This window comes from Staurois parvus, unplaced genomic scaffold, assembly GCF_062004578.1.
Source record: "Staurois parvus isolate SC_StPar_1 unplaced genomic scaffold, SC_StPar_1.0 ptg000530l, whole genome shotgun sequence".
In the NCBI taxonomy this organism is placed as follows: domain Eukaryota; kingdom Metazoa; phylum Chordata; class Amphibia; order Anura; family Ranidae; genus Staurois; species Staurois parvus.
This window is the reverse complement of record NW_028318326.1, coordinates 10,986,090-11,010,695: the sequence shown is the minus strand read 5'-3', so window position 1 is coordinate 11,010,695 and position 24,606 is coordinate 10,986,090. Positions and strand designations below refer to the sequence as shown.

General features: G+C 43.7%; 1 protein-coding gene across 1 annotated transcript in view; it reads right to left on the bottom strand.

Moving 5' to 3' along the window:
- The window catches only part of SLC25A12 (solute carrier family 25 member 12), a 201,235-nt gene that overhangs the window by 68,753 nt on the left and 107,876 nt on the right, over positions 1 to 24,606 (bottom strand). The window contains exon 11 of the mRNA XM_089690512.1: positions 24,322 to 24,474. Within this exon, the coding sequence (XP_089546638.1) occupies positions 24,322 to 24,474 (153 nt within the window). The remainder of the gene's footprint in view (positions 1 to 24,321; positions 24,475 to 24,606) is intronic.

Genomic DNA, 24,606 nt, shown 5'->3' with positions numbered 1-24,606 from the left:
GCTTAACTGGCGGACCTATTTGCAAATCCTCGTCCGGGGATCAAGTCAGGTCTGCAGAAGCTCAGTGGAGAGAGCCAGGAGAAAGAGTCCAGATGTCCTATGGTGATGTGAGTCTGCATCTCCCTCACTAGGAAGAACCCGGTGGATAACCAACCAACGATCCTGTGGCTATGTGAGTAGATGACCCCAGTGCTGAAAAATAGTGACTGTATGTAGCTTTTCCCTCTCTCTTACAGGTCACCAACAGCATAGAGAGCATGTGGGACATTCATTTTTGTGCAGCACAGCCAGAAGTTGATGAGTCCTCAAGTTGTTCAGTTTTACAGTTTATTGGGGTATCCCATGCTCCCTATCCCAATCCAAGATCATTGTTCCCAATAAAACCCCCCCAAAAAACCCCTAGACTGTTCTTTGGAGCCAGAGTGCAGAAAATGTGATGTGTCTGGCTGTTTGTGCTCACCATACTACCAAAATATAGAATAGTCAATTTTCTGCAAGGCCTATGTCTCTATCAGGTTCAGGGTAACCAGAAAAACAACTCTACCTCTATGTCCACTTGATTCATGGCCCAGTTGTCACAAGTGTAAGCAATTACTCATGTATCTCTTGAGTTGTTCAAGCTGTGCATGTACATTACAATGCTTCCTTCACTGATCTTGTTACATTAAAATGCAGTCGGATGGGGATCCAGTTGCTATGACTTTGGACACACTTGTTGTCTTAAAATATTTATGTATTCTGGATGAATTTGCCAGTAGTATCCCTAGTACAGATTATGTGTATGATGATTGATTACCAGGTAAATGTACCACCCTCCCATGTCACATTTGCCCAATATCAGATGTCAGTATTGGTAGAAATTGAATAGCTATCTCTTCATTTTTATTCCAAAGGTTTACATGGCTAATGCTTTGTGCTGTGACTTCCCAAAGGAAAATAAGACTTAGCTCACCTAACATAAAGAAAGTTTTACCAAGTAAGCTAGGCTCTGTCATATCAGGTCCAAGTAAATGTACTGTGAAACATAGTACACTGTATTAAAAGTACATAAAGAGATGTGCAGTAAGATGTACCAAATGCCTGAAAGAAATACAGAAACAAACAGAATTTTATTTTGCAAATTTTTTTTCTGTAATGAAGTTTCAATCAGATAAATGAAGGTATGCTGAGATTTAAAGCAGAGTTCCACTCTAAAGCGGAGGCTCCGCTTATTTACCTCCTTCCCCCTCCACTGCCATATTTGGCACCTTTTGGGGGGGGAGGGAGTGGATACCTGTTTTTGACAGGTACCCGCTCCCACTTCCAGCTCAGTTCACCGCAGCGAACTGAGCCAGAAGTTTGGCCCCCTCCTTTCTCCCGCAGTCTCTTGGGAATTTTCACAGGTCCCAGAAGACTGCCGGACCAATCAGGAGGTGCGGATGCGCAGTGGGCACCAGGCTGTGAAGCCGCACGCTGTCAAAGCCTGGTGCCCACAGTTGAGATGCCGGCACCATGGAGGAGAGAAGGAGAGAAGGGATGGCATATGTGAGTATATTGCTGGACCCTGGGACAGGTAAGTGTGTGTTTAATAAAAGTCAGCAGCTACAGTTTTTGTAGCTGCTGACTTTTAATAAACACAAAAACGGCTGTAACTCCGCTTTAAGATGATTTTTCTTTTAAAGTTTGGCAAAAATAAAGAGCGCATGGGTGATTGATTAAATGAGTAGAGACTGTTAAAGTGAACCTTCACCTAAAAAGGGGAAGTTCCGCTTGTTTGTATCCTCCCCCACTCTGCTGCCACATTTGGCACTATTTGGGGGGGTATCTGGTTTTGACAGATACCCACTGCCACTGCCAGTCAGATGAGCCGTGGTGACCTGAGCAGCCACTCCTTCTCCCGCAGCCTTCTGGGAAACTTCAAAGGTCCCAGCAGACCGCGGGACCATTCACAAGGTGCCATGTGCATGCGCCGTAGGAAACCGACTGGCTTCACTGCCAGTTTCCCTTATTTAAGATGCTGGTGCCTGCACTCAAAGCCAATTGAAAAATTGGCTCAGGTGAGGACATCGCTGGATCTCTGGACAGGTAAATGTCGTTATATTGAAAGTAAGCAGATACAGGATTTATAGCTGCCAAATTTTTGGGGGAGCCTGGAGCTCCGCTTTAACTTTGCAAAATGAATTAGTGAAAAAAGGTGAAATTATGTTCACTTCAATCTCCTAATCATGTGTGATAAAAAAATGCAGTCTTTTTCTTATTTCCTGTTAGGTCAGGGCACTTTCACATGACATAAGGTTTGTTGTCGCCTCTCCTGCCTAAACTTCAACAGTAGTCTAGACAAGGTGGAGAGGCGAGTATGCTGTAAAGTGGTTATAACATTGTCTGGGTAGAGATGGCCACACATGGCTTGAATTTTGGCCAATTCCTGTGAATCCACCAAAATTGGAGCCACGCATGCACCTGTCAACCCAGCTCAACACACTTTAAGAAATTGAAGGAGCCGGGCAGAACAAAAATAAAAAAATATTAAGAATAGCACCAAAAAAATCACAGTGATAAAATTATAAAAATATAAACAATATGTGTGGCTTCAAAACCTAACCAGAAAAAGGTGCATATAATAGTGAAAAATAGGTTTGCGCTCATATACTCAAAATAAAATCTCATACCATTTAAAATGCTACATAAATCATAATGTCCAATTTGTAAAAACAAAAAAACATAAAAATAATGTGTGACAAATAAAGTCCAAAAACACCAGTGATAAATAGATCCACTCTGTGAGGACGTCTGGTGACGAAACGCATAGGGCAGAGCTGAAGCTGGGTTCGTCTTTTACACTAGAACGCTGTTTTTGCTGGTGTCGGCTGGGGCACCTTGTTTGCGAGTTCAATGGCATATATTGTTCTAATAAAAATTATGTTTTAATGATACTGCACCATGAGCTTTCTTCTCTTGATTCCCGAGTACTGCTATGATTATATGAAGAGGCGGTGAACACAAAGTGATATTCCATCTTTTGCTGAGTGTCCTCCTGCAGAGTATTGCTCCCAGACCATTTGAATATTGCTGACGATTTTCCTGCCGAGCATTGCTCCCAGAGCAAAAAGCGTTTATGCTGGTTTAGAATTTAATCAGCATATAGCTCTGGTGAGTTTATTCATTTTATCTAGTGGTGGATTTTGTCACGGTGGAATTATTAGAACACTGAATTTTTGAAATTTATTCTTGTTTAAAGACACAAAAAGAAAAGAACTATTTATCACTGGTGTTTTTGGACTTTGTCACACATTATTTTTATTTTTTTTGTTTTTACAAATTGGACATTATGATTTATGTAGCACTTTAAATGGGTATTCTGACAGTCGTGGGTGCTGGATGTCAGGATCCAATAGCCGGCAGTGGGAGATTTGTCCATCCATGCTGTCTATATATACACTGCTCAAAAAAATTAAAGGAACACTTTTAAAACACATCAGATCTCAATGGGGAAAAATCTCATGCTGGATATCTATACTATTATGGACTGGGTAATGTGTTAGGAATGTAAGGATGCCCCATCGTTGATGGAAATGAAAATTATCAACCTACAGAGGACTAAATTCAAAGACACCCCGAAAATCTAAGTGAAAAAAATTATACAGCAGGCTAGTCCATTTTGCTGAAATTTCATTGCAGCAACTCAAAATGGTACTCAGTAGTTTGTATGACCCCCCCATGTGCTTGTATGCATGCCTGATAACATCAAGGCATGCTCCTAATGAGATGACGGATGGCGTCCTGGGGTATTTCCTCCCAGATCTGCACCAGGGCATCACTGAGCTCCTGCACAGTCTGAGGTGCAGCCTAGCGGTGTCAGATGGACCAAAACATGATGTACCAGAGGTGTTGGATTTAGGTCAGGTGTGGGGGTCATTCAATGGTATCAATTCCTTCATCCTTCAGGAACTGCCAGCATACTGTATCTGCTTCTTTGTGCAAGGAGGAACAGGATGAGCATTGCCAGAGCCCTACAAAAAGACCTCCAGCAGGCCACTGGTGTGAATGTCTCTGACCAAACAATCAGAAACAGACTTCATGAGGGTGGCCTGAGGGCCTGACCTCCTCTAGTGGGCCCTGTGCTCACTGCCCGGCACCATAGAGCTCGATTGGCATTTGCCATTAAACTCCAGAATTGGCAGGTCCACCACTGGGGCAGGTCCACCACCTCAACATGAGGCCGGGCATTTTCGTGCACCAGGACCTGCTGCCCCAGTGTAGGGTCTGACAATGGGCCTAAGGATTTCATCCCAATACCGAATGGCAGTCAGGGTGACATTGTCTAGCATATAGAGGTCTGTGCGTCCCTCCATGGATATGCCTCCACAGACCATCACTGACCCACCACCAAAACGGTCATGCTGAACAATGTTACAGGCAGCATAACATTCTCCATGGCTTCTCCAGACCCTTCCATGTCTGTCACATGTGCTCAGGGTGAACCTGCTCTCATCTGTGAAAAGCACAGGGCGCTAGTGGTGGACCTGCCAATTCTGGAGTTCAATGGCAAATGCCAATTGATCTCTATGGTGCCGGGCAGTGAGCACAGGGCCCACTAGAGGAGGTCAGGCCCTCAGGCCATCCTCATGAAGTCTGTTTCTGATTGTTTGGTCAGAGACATTCACACCAGTGGCCTGCTGGAGGTCATTTTGTAGGGCTCTGGCAATGCTCATCCTGTTCCTCCTTGCACAAAGAAGCAGATACCGGTCCTGCTGATGAGTTAAGAACCTTCTACGGCCCTGTCCATCTCTCCTAAAGTAACTGCCTGTCTCCTGGAATCTCCTCCATGCTCTTAAGACTGTGGTGGGAGACATAGCAAGCCGTCTGGCTATGGCACGTATTTATAGCCATCCTGGAGGAGTTGGACTGCCTGTGCAACCTCTGTAGGGTCCAGGTTTCGCCTCATGTTACCAGTAATGACACTGACCCTAGCCAAATTCAAAACTAGTGAAAAACAGTCATAAAAGATGAATAGGGAAAACAAATGTCAGTGGCCTCAACCTGTACAACCATTCCTGTTTTGGGGGTCGTCTCATTGTTGCCCATCTAGTGCACCTGTTGTAATTTCATTAACACCAAAGCAGCTGAAACTGATTAACAACCCCCTCTGCTACTTAACTGAACAGATCACTATCCCAGGAGTTTCATTGACTTGATTCTATACTCTGATTAAAAAGTGTTCCTTAATTTTTTTGAGCAGTGTAGAAAAGAGTTTTCTATGCTTAGTGTATTCAAATGATCTGGATGCTGCACACTAATCTTTCTGAATACCCAATAAACACATGTTGCATCATATAAATGTAGATGCACTTCCTCATTTCCAACAAATAATGACAGCTACTCTATCTGTATAGTGCATGTGCAAACAAAAAATCATCATGAATACATTTTAAATAGTGCAATTTCATCAAAAATATCAATTATTCAGAGAATACAGTGCATGTGCAATCAAAAATTAAAAAAACAATATATTAATTCTGTGATATGTGAAATCCATGCAAATTTTCCAATATGTGCAAAGAAAGGTTTAGCAGGTAAGTGCTTTCCACATGCATCCTTCATCACAGGTCACACAGCCTCTTACCAAATCCCATTGATCTATCCAAACAGAGATCATCATGCGCTTGTGTTAATAAGCCCTGAGGAGACCGCCTGCATCAACCAGTAGTAAACTCCTGCAGACTGATCTACACGCCAAGGATCAACAATGCGCCATAAGAAAAACTCAAATTATCCTCCAAAATAATAAAAGGCAAGTACTGACATAGTGTAAGACCACCAAACGGATCGCTTTATTTGGTGGCAGGCAGGTACTTACACAGCAAATACAGAGAAAAACCACTCTTCCGGCAATCACGGGCGTAATGACACCAGCATTTTTCTACCACAGAGCGTAATTAGGAGAATAACTGACTATCAGTGACAACATTTATAAGCCGTGGAAGCAGCTCATTCTTGGATTTTTTGACTGCTTATGTACTTTATTATGTGTATTTGGTATAATTGACTGAGACCCACTCTGAGACCCACTCTGTGTGCCTTTATATAATACGCCCCTCTTCTCATCATATTACTACCCTCTGTTCCCAAATCTCATTTCTCTACCCCTCTGCTCCACCCCACAACCTGTACATCTCCCCCTCACTGCTATCATCTCCCTACTACTGCTCTCTTCACCTCCCCAAAATGTCTCTTCCACTCCTCCTTCTCATTTTCCTCTCCTCCGTTCCCAAATTCCATTCACTATATCCCTCTGCCCCTCCCAAACATTTGTATATCGTGTCCTCACTGCTTCCCTCACCCCTCTATGGCACCCACCACCTCCTCCTATTACTCCACTCTCCCACTGACCCCAACACCTCCACTAGGAGTTTCTCACGCTCCTGCACATCCCGCTCCCATGCCACCTTTCTCACCCTTCTCCTCCTCCTAGCCGCGGGGGACATCTCCCCAAATCCTGGCCCTCCACCTCCCTCACCCGCTCAACACCCTCCCACTTCCACGTCCTACTGCAACCCCCGCAACTTAGTATCTGTCTCCCTGCTCCCTAAAATCTCCCCCCCGTTTTCATGTGCACTCCTGAACGCCCGTTCGGTGTGCAACAAGCTTACCGCCATCCACGACCTCTTTGTTTCCCGCTCCCTCAACCTCCTGGCGATCACGGAAACCTGGATCCAGCCCACTGACCCTACCTCCCCTGCTGCACTCTCCTATGGAGGTCTCACCTGGACCCACTCACCCAGGCCTAACGGTCGTAAAGGTGGTGGGGTTGGTCTGCTCCTGTCACCGCAGAGCACCTTCCGAGTCCTCCCAAACCCCCCCTCCCTATCCTTCTCCTCCTTCGAGGCCCACTGCGTCCGACTATTCTCCCCAACCCCCCTGAAGATTGCTGTGATATACCGGCCTCCTGGATCCATACCCCGCTTCCTGGATGACTTCTCCTCCTGGCTACCCTTCTTCCTCTCCTCTGAGCTACCCACCATAATTCTTGGGGATTTTAACATCCCTGTCAACCTCGACAACCCGGACACAGCCCGTCTCCTCCACCTAACCTCCTCCTTTGCACTTGCACAGTGCATACAATCCACCACCCACTCCGACGGAAATATCCTTGATCTTGTCTTCTCCAACCGATGCGCTCCCCACAACCTCACTAACACCCCCTTCCCTCTCTCTGACCACAACCTGATCACCTTCTCTATCTCCTCGTCCTCCAATGCCTACCCCTCCAAATGTCACACTACTACCAGCCGTAACCTCCGCAACCTTAACCCTGCCTCCCTCCACTCTGCAGCTGATCAACTCCACGACCGCATCCTCCCCCTGTCCTGCCCCGACTTGGCTTTGACCGCCTACAACAATGCGCTCTCAACAGCCCTTGACTCACTAGCGCCTTTAACCACACGCAACACCAGACCCCAACCGCTCCAGCCCTGGCAGACTGATCACACCAAAACCCTCAAACGACAAAGTCGTGCCCTAGAGCGACTATGGCGCAAAACCAAATCCAAACAAGCCTTCACCCGCTACAAATCTGCCTTCCGCACCTACACCTCCTCCCTCCATGCTGCCAAACAGGCCTACTTCTTGACCCTCATCAAGGCCCTCTCCTCCAATCCTCGCTGACTCTTCTCTGCCTTCAACTCTCTACTCTCTCCACCCCCACCTCCACCCAGCACCTCACTCACTGCCCTTGAGATTGCCAATCACTTCAAAAACAAAATTGACACAATTCGCAAGGACATTGCCGCAACTCACACGCCCTCTCAACCTGTCCCCTCTCACACAGCTACCCCCTTATCCCCCCTCCCCCTCGACATAACCCTCAGGGACTTCGTCGCTGCTCAAACTCTCTCCAACCCCCTTCACCCTCACTCAGCTACCCCCTCATCACCCCTCTCCCACGGCCCCACCACTGCTCTGACCTCCTCTTCCACCCCACCCTACATTCCTCATACTGAAGCTCCCCCAACACTCCACACCTTTGACCTTACTACCATCGAGGAAGTCTCCAAGACCCTCTCTGATGCCCGCCTCACCACCTGCCCCCTCGACCCTATCCCCTCACAACTCCTACGACCTTCCTCCTCCTCCATCCTACGCTCCCTCACCCACATCTTCAATCTCTCCCTCTCCTCAGGCACTTTCCCCTCCCCTCTGAAACATGCACACATCACCCCCATACTTAAAAAGCCCTCCCTGGACCCCAATGACCCGAACAACGTCAGACTCATCTCCCTGCTCCCATTTACATCTAAACTCCTCGAGCGCCTAGTCTACACCCGCCTATGCTCTCACCTCAACGACAACAACCTCCTCGATCCCCTACAGTCTGGCTTCCGTCCCCTACACTCCACCGAAACTGCCTTACTCAAACTCTCCAACGACCTGCTAACCGCCAAAGCTAATGGACACTATTCAGTGCTCCTACTCCTTGACCTCTCTGCGGCCTTCGACACAGTCGACCACCCCCTCCTCCTCAAAAAACTACACTCCCTCGGCCTCAGAGATTCTGCTCTCTCCTGGATCTCATCCTACCTGTCACAACGCTCTTTCAGCGTTACCTATAATGCTACCACCTCCCCCTCACTCCCCCTCTCTGTTGGGGTCCCTCAAGGCTCTGTCCTCCGGCCCCTTCTCTTCTCCATCTATACCTCCTCCCTTGGCCAACTCATACACTCTCACGGCTTCAACTACCACCTCTATGCCGACGACACACAAATCTATCTCTCAACCCCCCACCTCACCCCCTTGGTCTCAGCCCGAATCACACACCTACTGAGCGACATATCAGACTGGATGTCGCTCCACTTCCTTAAATTGAACCTCTCCAAAACCGAGTTTCTTGTCTTCCCCCCAGCCCGGACACCACCCCCCATTGATTTCTCCGTCACATCCAACAACGCTACCATCAAACCCGCCCTGCAGGCCAGAGTACTGGGTGTCATTCTGGACTCCAACCTATCCTTCCAGCCCCAAGTCCAATCTTTAACAAACTCGTGCAGACTCCACCTCCGCAACATCGCCAAAATCCGCACGTTCCTAACCCCAGAAACCACTAAACAGCTCATCCACTCCCTCATCATATCACGACTCGACTACTGCAACTCCCTCCTCACTGGCCTGCCTCGCCGCTGGCTATCCCCTCTTCAGTCCATCCTGAACACGGCTGCCAGACTCATTCACCTTTCCAACCGCTCTGTCTCCGCCACCCCCCTCTGCCAATCCCTCCACTGGCTTCCGATTGCGCAACGGATCAAATTCAAAATCCTAACGCTGACGTACAAAGCTGTCCACCATACTGCCCCGAACTACATCACTGACCTAATATCCAAGTACCGCCCAGCACGCACACTCCGCTCCTCACAGGACCTCCTTCTCTCTAGTTCCCTGGTCTCCTCCTCCCATGCCCGCCTCCAGGACTTCTCCAGGGTGTCACCCATCCTCTGGAACTCCCTGCCCCAACCCATCAGATTATCACCTACTCTCCTCTCCTTTAGGCGCACCCTGAAAACCCATCTCTTCAGGGAAGCCTACCCCACCCCCTGCTAACTTGCCTCCCTCCTCCACTCTTCCTACCACTCCATCCCCCACAGCTATCTCCTCCTGTGCCACCACCCCCTCCCTCCTAGATTGTAAGCTCGAAAGAGCAGGGCCCTTGATCCCCTCATGTTTTGCATTGTATTGGTATTGTTCTGTCACATGTTCTGTCTCCCTTTGTAATGTACAGCGCTGAGCGAACTATTGGCGCTTTATAAATACTGTATAATAATAATAATAATAATAATTGATGAAGTTGCATTTTTTCTATTTATACATAATGGGTTTTTTTTTTGCACATGCACTTTATTTATTGGGTAGCTGTCATTATTTGTTGAAATTGAGGAAACATAGCTATATTTATAGAACGCCCATGCTGTTTTTCATGGATGGAGTAATCTATGGATTTCTTAGAAGGAGGTCAGCAATGACCCACTCGCTCGCTTTTTCTTACAGTAATTGTAAAGGTTAGGTTGTTTTTTTAAATAATAAACCTACTTTACTTACCTGCTCTGTGCAGTGGTTTTGCAAAGAGGGGTCCAGACCTCTTTGTCTGGGATCCCCTGCCAGCACTCTTGGCTCCTCCTCCCTTCCAAGTACCCCTATAGCAAGCTCCTTCCTATGTAGGCACTCATGCTTGTTCGATTCTGAACCGCACTGTTCCCTCCTCACAGGATTTGATTGAAAGCAGCAGGAACCAATGGCTCTCACTGCCAGTGCCACCTAACAGTCTTATAGGCCCTGGTCAAAGTATAGCACAGGCGCCCCTACCAGGGAGATGGTGACCTGCTGCACGTTAAGTCTCAGTAGAAATTTTAGTCTAATTTTTTTTACAGATTTTTCCTTTTTTTTTTTACCATTTTGCATTTATTAAATTTTAAATTAATTGTATATATATATATATATATATATATATATATATATATATATAATTATTTTTTTTTACATTGTGTGACAGTGTGGTGATCTGTCATGATGTAAAAAGGATATGTCGCCCAGGATTCTGATCAAGGCAGGTTGAGGGGCTCTAGGGTGCTTGTTTCAGTTAGAGGAAACTGTATTTTCAGTTTCCTCAGTCCTTGGTAAAAATCTGTTTTGGGATCTGGAGCTTGGAGATTTTGTAGGGTCTGGGTGGGAGGAAATTTCCAATTCTGAGACCAGGGTTTAGGAATAGCCAGGACACTGATTGTGCAGGTGAGATCTGGGCTCTTTGTAGAGACAAGACCAGGGATCTGGGCTCCACCCTCCTGAGGAGTCCATGTCAGCATGGTGTAGTCTGACAGAGCAGACAGAGGGCCCAAGCCTGTGGGCTGGAGAAACAGGAATGCTTTGAAAGAAGTGCTAACTGAGGTACGGTGTTTATACATGAATACAGGGAGACTGTGATATGGTCAAGTGGACCAAGACAAAGCCCGAGCAGCGGTGCTGCTAAAAAGAGTCAGGAGGCTGAATCTTTTAATTTTGCATGGATAGTGGATACCCCTGCATGGGAAAACTGTACTTTTGTTGAACTTTTCCTTTACTCTCTAAAAAAGTGAGGAAATAAGCCCTTAAACGATAATGTATGGCGTGGACTCTACTCACTGATAAGTGCTACCTTGAGCTAAACATCCCCCAAACATTACAATTATTTTTAGAGCGCTGAATGAACAGGCAACAGAGAGGCTCCTGGCCATTTACAAACTGAAGCATAGTAAACAGTTTACAATGCTTCAGTTATGAATGAATACAGTGAGTGATCGGTCCAGATCACTCACTGTGTTCACTTAGAAAAGGAAGGAGCCGGTAAATTGCATATTTACTGGTCCCTTCGCCCGTTCTCCATCCTGAAGTAGCTGTGTGTCTGCACCCTGAAGAAGCTGTGTGACTGCAGCTGCTACCGGCAAAGGGGAGGGGGGAAGCTAGCAATGCTGTGGGGGGGGGGGGGTTCCAGGCAGCAAGAGAAATTTGGATCAGTGCAGCGGGTGAGGGAAATAAACTAACTAGAACTGAGCTTTTGTGGATCTCACTGTAGCAGCTGGAGCAGGAGATGTTGGCTTTCAGCTGCTGCAATGAGAGCCACAAAATATCAGTTCCAGTTATTTCCCCACCTGCTACACTGATCACCTGCTCTGTCTACTCCACACAGGATCCCCCCTGTTGGGGGGCAGGGAATGCAGGAGCCCCCCTATGCACCTGAGTCCTCTGAGGAGAGATAGAGAGAGTGCCGCTGCTCCGGCACAGCGCTGGATTGAGATCAGATTCAGGTAAGTATTCATTTGGGGCTTGGGGGAACATGGAAGGCTTTTTGTACCTTAATGCAGAAAAAACATTAAGATAAAAACATTAATCCCTAACATCAACTTTAGGTACAAATGTTGCTTAGAAATTCTATACCGAACGAGGGTGGACCCTCTATAACGGACCCTCGTCCGGTATAGATTTGTTATTTGCCAAAGATGATGATTTACAATTAGGGCTTAGTTCAATAGTTGATTTATATTGCAAATGTTGCTTAGGCCTCATTCACATTATGTACTTCTGAATGCTTTTCCCTGACAAAAGAAAAGCAGCATTAAAAATGCACCTAAAGCAGCGTTTTTCAAATATGTTTAGACATGTTCAGATGCGTTCAGGCATGTCGAGTGTTTGGAAATTCATTCATTTCATTGGCCAGAATAATAATTTATTCTGGCCACTGAAATGAATGAATGCTCAAGCACTAAATGCGCCTAGTGTTTCGGTGCCTTTAGACGTGTTGGGCATTTTTTCTGCCCAAACGCTCCTCTCCTGAACGCGATTGTGGTGTGCAATTTTTTTTTTCTGCCCCTAAATGCCCCTGTTTCTAAATGCCTGTAAATGGACACATAGACTACCATAGAGGGACTTTAGGGGCAGAAAAAAAAATGTCAAACGCCTGTAAAACAGGATTTGACAGCTGCAGTGTGCATGAGGCCTACCAGTGGTTCTTCAGACAACTGAAATATGAGTGCCATGTTGAAGAAAAATGTAAAATGTTTCCTTTTGTTGAAAAACAAATAGATCTGCCTGCAACAGTAACCACACGGGAAGTCTCTCATCTAAAGGAGCCACATCAAGTATCCACAATGAAAAAGGAAATTGATTTGACATTATTCATTGCAGGATAGTGATTTCTCGTTCCCCCTCATAGAGCATATAAATAACAAATCACTGACGTACTAAGGACAAGACAGAAGAGGGATGATCCTTTTCTTTTAACATTTACCAAGAGGAATCCAGCCAATAGATAATGAAACTGCCTCAATTTTCTTCCCCATGTCAGTAATTTAAAAGGCTTCTATGCTGCAGAAAGGTAGTTATTAGTTGCAAGGGGAGTTGAAGAGAACACAAAGAAAGCGATCCTCCCTCCATGGTCTGTGAACCGTTGTAAGAGAACACCCACTGAATATTATGAAGGAGACAAGTCACAAAGTGCTAGCACACCCCTTTCATCTCCTGGTTTACAGCAGAGCTCTTCACTAACAGGAAACCAAGTTTTCACTTTTAGAGCAAACTTGGGTCTTCAAGGGAAAAATAAATATCTGGAGATTTATGTGTGTACAGTACTTGCATGGGTAATTCATAAATGGCAATACATAAACCCCGGAATCACAACGCCAAGCTGTTGCGCCCCTTGTTCCATTTTTATGTTGAAAGAAGTCACAAGTTTATCTAGTTCAACTAATAGAAAAAGCGGATCAATAATCACATTAAAAATCTCCATAAAAAGAACTCCATATTCGCAGCTGATCCAGAGGAAGGCAAAAACATTCTTGTGAAACTCTATACTTCGGATTATTCAAAAGATATGCCATATTCAGCTAATCTGAGGGGAGTTCCTCCTTATGTGTTACATGGATATTTGTGTCTCTAACAATATTATATTTTATAAATTTATTTATTTCAGGTACTTGTATATTGCCATCAATTTATGCAGAAATGTACATATGTATTATACATTCACATCACTCCCTGCCCTCAAGGAGATTACAATCTAAGCTTTGTAACTCACATACGTTCATTCCCATACTAGGGCAAGTTTAGACAGGAGCCAATTAACATACCAGCATGTCTTTGGGGGGGGGGGGGGGGAGGAAACCGGAGTATCCAGAGGAAACCCACATTGGCACAGGGAGAACATGCAAATTCCGTGCAGGTAGTGCCGTGGTTGGTTTTTGAAGCTGTGCTGCCCCATCAGTGGTATGCCACCTGGAGAGTGTTGTTTTTAAATTTGATCTTATATAGATGTATTTTTCCACCTTGATCTAGTTTAGATTTTATTTATGTTTTCTCTTTATTGTCAGGGAACTCCAGCCATGGCCCAATACAAATTTGGGTCTAGAAGTCCCAACTTTTGAAGTGATTGTAATTCATAAGTGGGCTACGCCAGCAGCTGTGGTATTACAGAACTTCTACCTTTTTAATTTTTTTATTGTGAGTAAGGTTGGCCATACATTATACAATTTTCTTGAGAATTTTACTTTAAATTTACCAAAAACCATATAACAGGAGGTCAAACCTAAACAGCACTTTCAATTGTATCCAGTTAGGCAGGCCCTTGCCCTATATAGTTGAAGGTAAATCTAAATTAAATTGGACAGAAAATTGTATAGTGTATGGCCAGCCTTAAATGTTCGTTGGTTGTTGCTTGTTGACCAAATATGGTTTACTTGTCATTCTATATCCATTTCTGCTATGGTCATTGGAAACATCCCAAATGGAAGAATAGCTTTCTTGTCCCTCTTTTTTTTGTCTGATGTAATAGACTTTTATAAAAAAAAATATACTATGGAGAAGATTTACTAAAACTAGTACACTCAGTATTTCGTGCAGTTGTGCATGGTAGCCAATCAGCTTCTAACTTCAGCTTGTTCAGTTAAAGCGAAGTTCCACACAAAAGGGGAATTTCCACTTTAAAGATTGGTCCCCCGCTCCCCATAAAGGATTGGCACCTTTGGCGAACAGAGGGGAACGGGTATCCGAATTTGACAGGTACCTGCTCCCACTTCCGCTGCGATCACCTAGGCAATCGGATGCAGAAGTTGTCCTCCTACCCTCCCTCCCCGAAGTCTTGTGGGACACGTGACAGGTCCCAGAAGACGACGGGGCCATTCAGGAAGTGCAGCACTACTCGCGCATGCGCAGTGGGCACCCATCTGTGAAGCCGCAAGCTGTCACAGCCAGGTGCCCACACTGAAGATGCCGGCGCCCGGAATATAGGACGGCCGGTGAAACGGGCTGCGGTGGGGGCAACGTGGGATCGTGGGACAGGTGAGTGCCTTTTTAAAAGTCAGCAGCTACAGTTTTTGTAGCTGCTGACTTTTTATTTTTTTACAGAGTGAGTGGAACTCCGCTTTAAGCTTTGACAATAAAACCTGGAAGCTGGTTTGTTTCTATGCAGATTTCCACCAGATTTTGCACTTTCCAGTTTTAGTAGATAACCAATAAATGTATTCATTATATATAGATATTTATATAGCTCTTTCAATTTAACTGCCTCCCTGTTCTCAAGGAGCTTACAATCTAAGGTCCCTATCTCATATGCACACACACTATAGCCAATTAACCTTCCAGCATGTCTTTGGAATGTGGGAGGAAACCCACGCAGCCACAGGAAGAACATGCAGTATTACTGCAGTGACCCTTTCATCCAGCCTCTAAATGACTGCATTTGTTGTTTTGAAAAGTCAGTATAAAGGAAAGGTGCAGGTGAAAAAAAGCACTTTTAGATAAAATCAGTTATTTTTTTGCCTATCAATTCTCCATTGTCTATGTGACAAGGCGTGGCAGTAGTCTGCCCTTTGCCTACATGTTTTGAGCTATAATGTATCTGTTTTTCCCATCTCAGAAAAGTGCCAAGCATGGAAGCGGTAAAGTATATCCAGCATATAGAACTGAAAAGCCAGAAACAGCCTTTATATTTAAGGAGCAAATTTGGTTGTTCCTATATACATATCCTGTATAACAAACTATGCATAGAAACAAGGCTTTTCAAAAATTATCATATGTTGATGAGTTACATCAAGATGATCTTTTACCTGTATATCTAAAAAAACAGCACTGGCTATAGAGTAGATTCCCAATAAATAGCTCTAATATAATATAAACCTGACAAATCGTTATATACAGCATTGCCCAGCAAAAGTAGGGAACCATATAAAAATTACATTTGCAGGATCTAAAGACAAATAAAGGATGACAGAGATGTTTGTATGATTGTGTTCTTTTCTAAATGCATTAAATTACATGTTTCCTAAAGGAGTCCATAAATAATCATTTGAGATAAAATATGAACAGAAAGGGAGAAAACAAATGTAGGAAAAACCCCAAACAGGCTTGATCTGCTCATACTAGCTGTCAGGCAGATCAGAAGTCTCAACAGTTTTCCTGCTGAGAAAATCATAAGCAATGGATTTAACAAGCTATAGGTTAGTGATGAATGACCCAATGGTGCACTTCTGCGCTGCCTTGTTAAAGTGAGGCTGTGATGACAGGAATATGGGCACTGACATTGCAAACCTTTTTTCTTTCACTCCCATCCTATGGCTTCATGCACACTGGGCCTTTGCCCAGCTCTTCTAAATGCTTTATTCCTGGCAAGAGACAAGCAGCATCAAAATTGTGCCTACAACTGTGTTTTTGCAAACATGTTTAGGCATGTTAAGTACTTGGGTGTTTTTTTTTTTATTTACTTAATTGGCCAGAATATTAAATTCTTGCCATTAAATGAAGGAACACCCAAGTGCTTGATGCGCCTAGAGCTTAAGCGCATTTAAACATGTTTGTATGTGTTTAAGCGCTTCAGAAAATTTTTCTGCTTCTGAGCGCCTGTGAATGCTTATACGTGCATGGACACATTGGCTAAAATTAACAGGCAGTTAGAAGGAAAAAAAAAAGCAATATGCTTCTAAAAGCAGCATTTTAAATGCCCAGTGTGTATGAGGCCTCAGGTGTACCATTGGAAGGTGTACCATTAGCAAACACTTCCACCTAACATGAAATTTGTTTTTCAACACGTTTCAGGGGGCAAAATGAAGTGATACAGACAGCCTGAAATTGAGGCTGGATACAAACTAGCTGGTGTGTCCTAACTATATATGAACAGCTGGCTGTTATTTGTATAATCCTTGAAGAAGGAAGTATCCTTTGTCCAAACCCTGAAGAAGGGGGCATCCTTTGTACAAACCCTGAAGAAGGGTGTGTCCTTTGTCCAAACCCTGAAGAAGGGGGTGTCCTTTGCCCAAGCCCCGAAGAAGGGGGTGTCCTTTGTCCAAGCCCCAACGAAAGGGATGTCCTTTGCCCAAGCCCTGAAAAAAGGGATGTCCTTTGCCCAAGCCCTGAAAAAAGGGATGTCCTTTGCCCAAGCTCTGAAAAAAGGGATGCCCTTTGCCCAAGCCCTGAAAAAAGGGATGTCCTTTGCCCAAGCCCTGAAAAAAGGGATGTCCTTTGCCCAAGCCCTGAAAAAAGGGGTGTCCTTTGCCCAAGCCCTGAAAAAAGGGGTGTCCTTTGCCCAAGCCCTGAAAAAAGGGGTGTCCTTTGCCCAAGCCCTGAAAAAAGGGGTGTCCTTTGCCCAAGCCCTGAAAAAAGGGGTGTCCTTTGCCCAAGCCCTGAAAAAAGGGGTGTCCTTTGCCCAAGCCCTGAAAAAAGGGGTGTCCTTTGCCCAAGCCCTGAAAAAAGGGGTGTCCTTTGCCCAAGCCCTGAAAAAAGGGGTGTCCTTTGCCCAAGCCCTGAAAAAAGGGGTGTCCTTTGCCCAAGCCCCGAAGAAGGGGGTGTCCTTTGCCCAAGCCCCGAAGAAGGGGGTGTCCTTTGCCCAAGCCCCGAAGAAGGGGGTGTCCTTTGCCCAAGCACTGAAAAAGGGGGTGTACTTTGCTAAAGCCCTGAAAAACGGGGTGTACTTTGCTAAAGCCCTGAAAAAAGGGGTGTCCTTTGTCCAAGCCCTGAAGAAGGGGGTGTCCTTTGCCCAAGCCCCGAAGAAGGGGGTGTCCTTTGCCCAAGCCCCGAAGAAGGGGGTGTCCTTTGCCCACACCCTGAAGAAAGGGATGTATTTGCCCAAGCACTGAAAAAGGGGGTGTACTTTGCTAAAGCCCTGAAAAAAGGGGTGTCCTTTGTCCAAGCCCTGAAGAAGGGGGTGTCCTTTGTCCAAGCCCTGAAGAAGGGGGTGTCCTTTGTCCAACCTAACAAAGGGGTGTCCTTTTCCCAAGCCCTGAAGAAAGGGGTATCCCTAACAGATAAAGATTTTAAGCAAATTTTAAGAGAGATTACGTTTTTGCTAGGCTCTCCTAACCATACCCTGAGAAGCGGTTTGTCTGCTAAGCGAGTAGGCTATGGTGATCAGAGAGGCGGCAGCCTAGTGCCAAAAACGCAGTCCACATCTGTACCATAAACCAATCTTCAGCTAGAAATATGCATTTCCTCTATTATTCTTTCAACTTAACCTCTACTCACATTTATCCAGAACTACCATACCCCTACCAGACTCTCATCCACCTCTGCATAATGAGCCACTGAACCAAAACAAACATGAAGCAAATTATGTCAGAATAGGTGACCTGTATGCTTGTGTAACACCACAGCTTCCCCTTAACAAGGCAGGGATAAAAACAGTGGTGTGCAAAGTGGTCAGCACAGTAGCCAAGTGGCTGGCATTCAGTTTTGTATCATCGTGTTCCTTGGTTCAGCTTCATCAAGGGCACCATCTGCCATGAGTTTACATTTTCCTCTGTATTTATTTTATGCACTCCAGTTTCCTCCTGCATCCAAAAACATTTTCTTTTCATCGGTCTAGAGAAGGTGAATTATAGTTGAAAGTATTTTTTTTCTTCAATATAACACATTTAGTTTTACCACATTTTCCTACCGTACTAAAGCTTTCCAAAAAAATATAAGACCTTCTATTCTTTTTCACCTCTACCCTCCAATCTAATTCACCAGGGAAGGTGCAGTGTGCAGTGCTTGCAGCTAGGCAGCTTTTCAAGTCCTCCCACGCTATCCATTAATATTTCTCAGTAGAATACAGCCCATGTAGTCTTAAGTCTTTTGTCATCATCACAACAGCCAATGACGCAGGGCACAACAATGAATGATTCCTTATTTTCAAAGGCACTTTAAATCACTGAAATCGCTTTGAAAATGCTGAAAATTCTAGTGTGGCTCAATATTATTTAAGATAGAAATGTTAGTGGTACAGAGGACAAGTGCCTCAGAGACCCATTTTAATGTAAAAGCAAGAGTGTAACAAGGTTATAACCTCTATGCAGTCACCATGCATAATGCCCTGTTAAAACTGAATAAAGAAGGGCACACATGTTACAGTCGTATTGTATAATTCCCTTTGAATTTCCCAATAATGTCAGGGCCTACCTGAGTGGATGCAGATTGAATGGTATAGGGTGTCCATAACACTATACACAGTTGCTAATAAATCTAATTTACAAAGATTGTACAATCAGACAGCAACATGTGTGGCCAACTTAAAGGGTGTTTATTTATACAGCACCAATAAATCAATAAAAATAGAATAGCTTTCACTTTTTTTCAGTAGGCTGAATATAAAACAGATCATATGAATACAATGTAACCTTCTTTTCAGCATGCATGTTGCTGCTTGCGCTCTCTTTGATGTCTACCTCTATAACCTTTTGCTCCTTTGTTGATAAAGTCTATTGTTAACAGAGGTCAACAGCTCAAGCTGTAATTTACACAGTCAGAACAATGACTCCTCCCTTATCATGCAGCTCTGTTTGAAGTTTCAATCAGACAAAGCAAGCTTGAAGGCAGGGTCCTACTGTTGTGCTGTCCCTTAGGTAACTCATAGTGCTTCAGGAATCCTTTATAAAGTTTATTTATAAAGCAAAGACTATGCTCATATTATCAAAAGCAGATAAATATCAGCTTAAAAATTATAAACTTTAAAATAATATACATAAAATCACCAAAAACCATAATAGTCTCTGTTTAATACTTACCAAAGCTTTTAGGGTTTACACAGTCGAGCAAAAACACAGGTCAAGGCTGCACTTCATTTTTCACAGGAGATTCCAGCACTGGTGAGCTACCAGAATTTCACATTACGTGTGAGAGGAATGTGCTGAAACACACATACATTGGTGCGGAAACTGACATTGCCTGTAACCCATTCTGCATGTAAAAGCTTTACCAAAACTATGACCTAAACAGTCCATTCAGATAGCATCCAATCAGGCAGGTGACAGCATTATATATTTGTTGGTAGATGTAAAGGAGACAGTCAGATTTTCACTTGTGAAGCTAAGGGTTCATTAATCAGAGCAATTTTTTTGCCCATGTACAGTGTGGATCGAAAGTTTGGGCACCCCAGATAAAAATTTGTACTAATGTGCATAAAGAAGCCAAGGAAAGATGGAGAAATCTCCAAAAGGCATCAAATTACAGATTAGACATTCTTATAATATGTCAACAAAAATTAGATTTTATTTCCATCATTTACACTTTCAAAATAACAGAAAACAAAAAAATGGCGTCTGCAAAAGTTTGGGCACCCTGCAGAATTTATAGCATGCACTGCCCCCTTTGCAAAGCTGAGACCTGCCAGTGTCATGGATTGTTCTCAATCATTGTCTGGGAAGACCAGGTGATGTCAAGCTCAAAGGTTTTAAATGCCCAGACTCATCTGACCTTGCCCCAACAATCAGCACCATGGGTTCTTCTAAGCAGTTGTCTAGAAAACTGAAACTGAAAATAGTTGACGCTCACAAAGCTGGAGAAGGCTATAAGAAAATAGCAAAGCGTTTTCAGATGTCAATATCCTCTGTTCGGAATGTAATTAAGAAATGGCAGTCATCAGGAATAGTGGAAGTTAAAGCAAGATCTGGAAGACCAAGAAAAATATCAGACAGAACAGCTCGCAGGATTGTGAAAAAAACAATTCCAAATCCACGTTTGACTGCACGATCCCTCCAGAAAGATCTGGCAGACACTGGACTTGTGGTACACTATTCCACAATAAAGAGATACTTGTACAAATATGGTCTTCATGGAAGAGTCATCAGAAGAAAACCTCTTCTACCTCCTCACCACAAAAATCATCGTTTGAACTTTGCAAATGAACATATAGACAAGCCTGATGCATTTTGGAAACAAGTTCTGTGGACCGATGAGGTTAAAATTAAACTTTTTGGCCGGAATGAGCAAAGGTACGTTTGGAGAAGAAGGGGCACAGAATTTAATGAAAAGAACCTCTGTCCAACTGTTAAGCATGGGGTTGATCAATCATGCTTTGGGGTTGTGTTGCAGCCAGTGGCACAGGGAACATCTCACGAGTAGAAGGAAAAATGGATTCAATAAAATTTCAGCAAATTTTGGATGGCAACTTGATGCCATCTGTGAAAAAGCTGAAGTTAAAGAGAGGATGGCTTCTACAAATGGATAATGATCCTAAACACACCTCGAAATCCACGGGGGATTACATCAAGAGGCGTAAACTGAAGGTTTTGCCATGGCCTTCACAATCTCCTGACCTCAACATAATTGAAAATCTATGGATAGACCTTAAAAGAGCAGTGCGTGACAGACAGCCCAGAAATCTCAAAGAACTGGAAGACTTTTGTAAGGAAGAATGGGCAAAGATACCTCAAACAAGAATTGAAAGACTCTTGGCTGGCTACAAAAAGCGTTTACAAGCTGTGATACTTGCCAAAGGGGGCAGTACAAGATATTAACTCTGCAGGGTGCCCAAACTTTTGCAGACACCATATTTTTGTTTTCTGTTATTTTGAAAGTGTAAATGATGGAAATAAAATCTAACTTTTGTTGACATATTATAAGAATGTCTAATCTGTAATTTGATGCCTTTTGGAGATTTTTCCATCTTTCCTTGGCTTCTTTATGCACATTAATACAAATTTTTTAGCTGGGGTGCCCAAACTTTCGATCCCCACTGTACATAATGGCATTTTCACCAGCAGAATACATAACCTACTTAAATAATTTGAGCAACAAACTCCAAGTATTCTATAGCTGTGTAAAAATGCATGGGCATAAGCAGGTCCATTGTTAACACTATTTATGCTACAGCACTATAGCCTTTTCCTAACATGTTTAAAGTATATGTAAAAGTTTTCTTTTCTAGCCTTAGATAAAGTAGGGAAGGGTTAGAAACTTTTTTAGCTTTTAATTGTTGTCTGTGTCCCTGATTGAAAGATTCATCTTTCTATTTGTCCAGGTGACCACTGAGACAGAAAGTGAGAAGAAATCCAAACATTTTGAGTTGTCATCAGTGCAAAAGATGAAAGAAAATCCTAAAATGGGGACACCTATTGATATTTCACTCAGATCTTGATTATGAAGGACAAAAGAAACGAACTGTTATAATGCTCTCCTGAAAGTGGAGATGAGCTTAAGACCCTAGTGGTCCCGATTCACTTCAATGCAAACTGTCCCTGCATAATGGAACTTGTGATCGCCAAGCCAGTGGGTGACCGGTATGGAAAGGCTACAGTAAGAAGTATGTTCATATGGACACAGAAGAGACAGTAGTCAGGTCCAGGCAAGGGCTGAGGCAGATAGCAAGTGAAAATCTAATCAAGTCTAAGCAGATGTCTAGGCAGGCAGTAAGCAAGTGCAAAGTCATGTCAATACAAGTCAGTAACAGTCAGGCAGACTCCCAGATGAGTATTTTAGCTCTTCACAATGATAATTTGCAATAAGACACAGCACCAACCAGTTCAATGACTAGTGCTTAAATACCCTTCCTGGTTAGAGGACACACCCAGCTTCGTTACTGGGAACTATGGACATCATGGCAGGGATTCTGCTAGTATCATTGGAGGTCCTGGCAGGGATTCTGCGAGTACTACTGAAGTCATTGCAGGCAGAGAAAGCACAAGGGGTGAGCAGGAAGGACAGCTGCCCTGGGCACTGTGAGGTGGGGAGGGACACCACAAGAAGATTGGGGGGGGGATTTGTGTGGCAAGGGGGAATTGGGGGGCCACAAGGGGTAAGAATTTTTCTAGGAGAGGAAATTTTGGGAGTAGAAGAAATGTGGGGGGATTTGTGTTGGGAGGCAGGACAGGGGGCAAAGATTTGTGCTGGGAGGGAGGATTTCAGCAGGAGGGTGGATTTGTACTGGGAAGAGAGAGGGAATTTATGCTTAGCATGCAGATTATTGCTTGATTCATATTTTTTTGGGGGAGGGGGAATTTTTGCTGACACATAACGCTCATACATCTTGGGGGGAGGGGGGTGCAATTTGGCATGTTCGCTCTGGGCTTTAGATGGCCTTGTGTCGGTACTTATTGCAGAGATTCTGGAAGCGCTGGCAGGGATTCTGAGAATTGAAGTTCTGGAAGACCTGGCAGGGATTTTTTTGCAAATTCTTTATATAGCCTTTCTTTTCAGTACCAAAAATACAAAAGACCAATTACTCAGCCATATAGGGTTACAAAGCAACAGAATACAGTAGATGAACAACTAAATCTCACCAGTGCAATAACAGTAGACAACAGCCATGATAATACAATGCAACGTCCAAAAAAAATGACTTGACAGACACTTCTGGCAATATTACACTATCTCTGTAAAACCCTTCCTGAACATAAATTAGTGAAAGGGGGAGAATAGAGACAAAACAACTAGCATGAGTCAACCAGGACTAGAAAAGCTATAGAGAGAAATAAAAGAAAATAGAATGAACAGAAAGGGGGGGGAGAAGAGAAAGAAGGAAGATGTAAGGGAAAGGAAGGAAACCACTCCTCTCCATACCAGGACAAAACATCCCAAACCAATCCACAGAAATTAGAAAATTTTAGGGGGTCTCCAATAGGTTTTGATATTCAGGAGTATATAGAAAACTCATGCCAATAGAGCTACTTTGTTCAAAAATGTTCACAAGAGCCTTTGTCAGCTTGCAAGGATTTTAGGATTACTGTAACACCACCCAACAAAATAAATACAAAATTTAAATCTATGAGTAATATGTCCTTTAGTGATATAGGTAATCACTGAGGGCAGCAGGTGACACAGAAGATCAACACTCCAGAAAATGTTGGTCTCTACGGAGACTTTGGGGGACAATTACTTTTCAGCAAAGCAGTGTTCGGCTGTATAGGCAGCAAGAGAGGTATTTACATTCTTTCCAGGTACAGTACAACTGGTATTTCAAAATTAGCATGTACCTGTGACCTCGCTGTGGAAAGTATTCATATTCTTAACAAGCAGTAAAAGAGTTTTAAAAGAAACCCTCACACGTCTCTCTAGCTGCATGCACTATGAAGTAATTAATTCTCAAAGATTATAAAAATATCCCAGCAAAGACTAAAGTCAGTTTTAGCCAGTTTCTAACAATTTACATTAGAAGGCTGTCAGGGAGCCAGGTCTGGTTTTTATAGAAAAGAATTGAGATTTTTGTGCCTCTGTTGTGAAATTTGATTAAAACTTGCAATCCAACTCAGGGATGTGGAGAAAAGGGTAACAACACTATAGCTGAACATTGTAAGCATTCTCACCCTAATAAAGTAAGTGTGTGTGGATGTACCTTGATGGTACAATTCAATTGAAAGCAGTACAGATAGAGGAAAAAAAGCATAACATTTCATGACATTACAGAAACATTTGCAACAAGTTATTTGGTGTGAGTGTTTGATTTAAGATACACTTTAATTGGGAAATATAAAACTGCTGTAATATACACACTGAAGCTCAAGGAGATGTATTTTCTATTTGCTAACTGTATATCAGTTATATAGGCAACTGAACCAGATTATCTACAGAAATCATTGAATTACATACCTCTGTAAAGCCCAAAAAAGCCTTCATAGCGCAACACTTTCTTAAAGCAGTCAAAACTGTTTTTATACACCAACTCTCCAACAAAGGAGGATCGCTGGTTCTGCATGCGAGTCTTCACAAGGTCAATGGGGTAAACGGCTGTAGCTCCGACAGCTGAGAAGACAAAGTGAATATATAGTTAATACCATAAATCTACTATCCTTTTACCCTGTAATAAGTATCAGAATTTCCCTTAGACTGAGATGGATAGAAACACCACTATTTCCTTAGCTTAGCTCGCTGTGT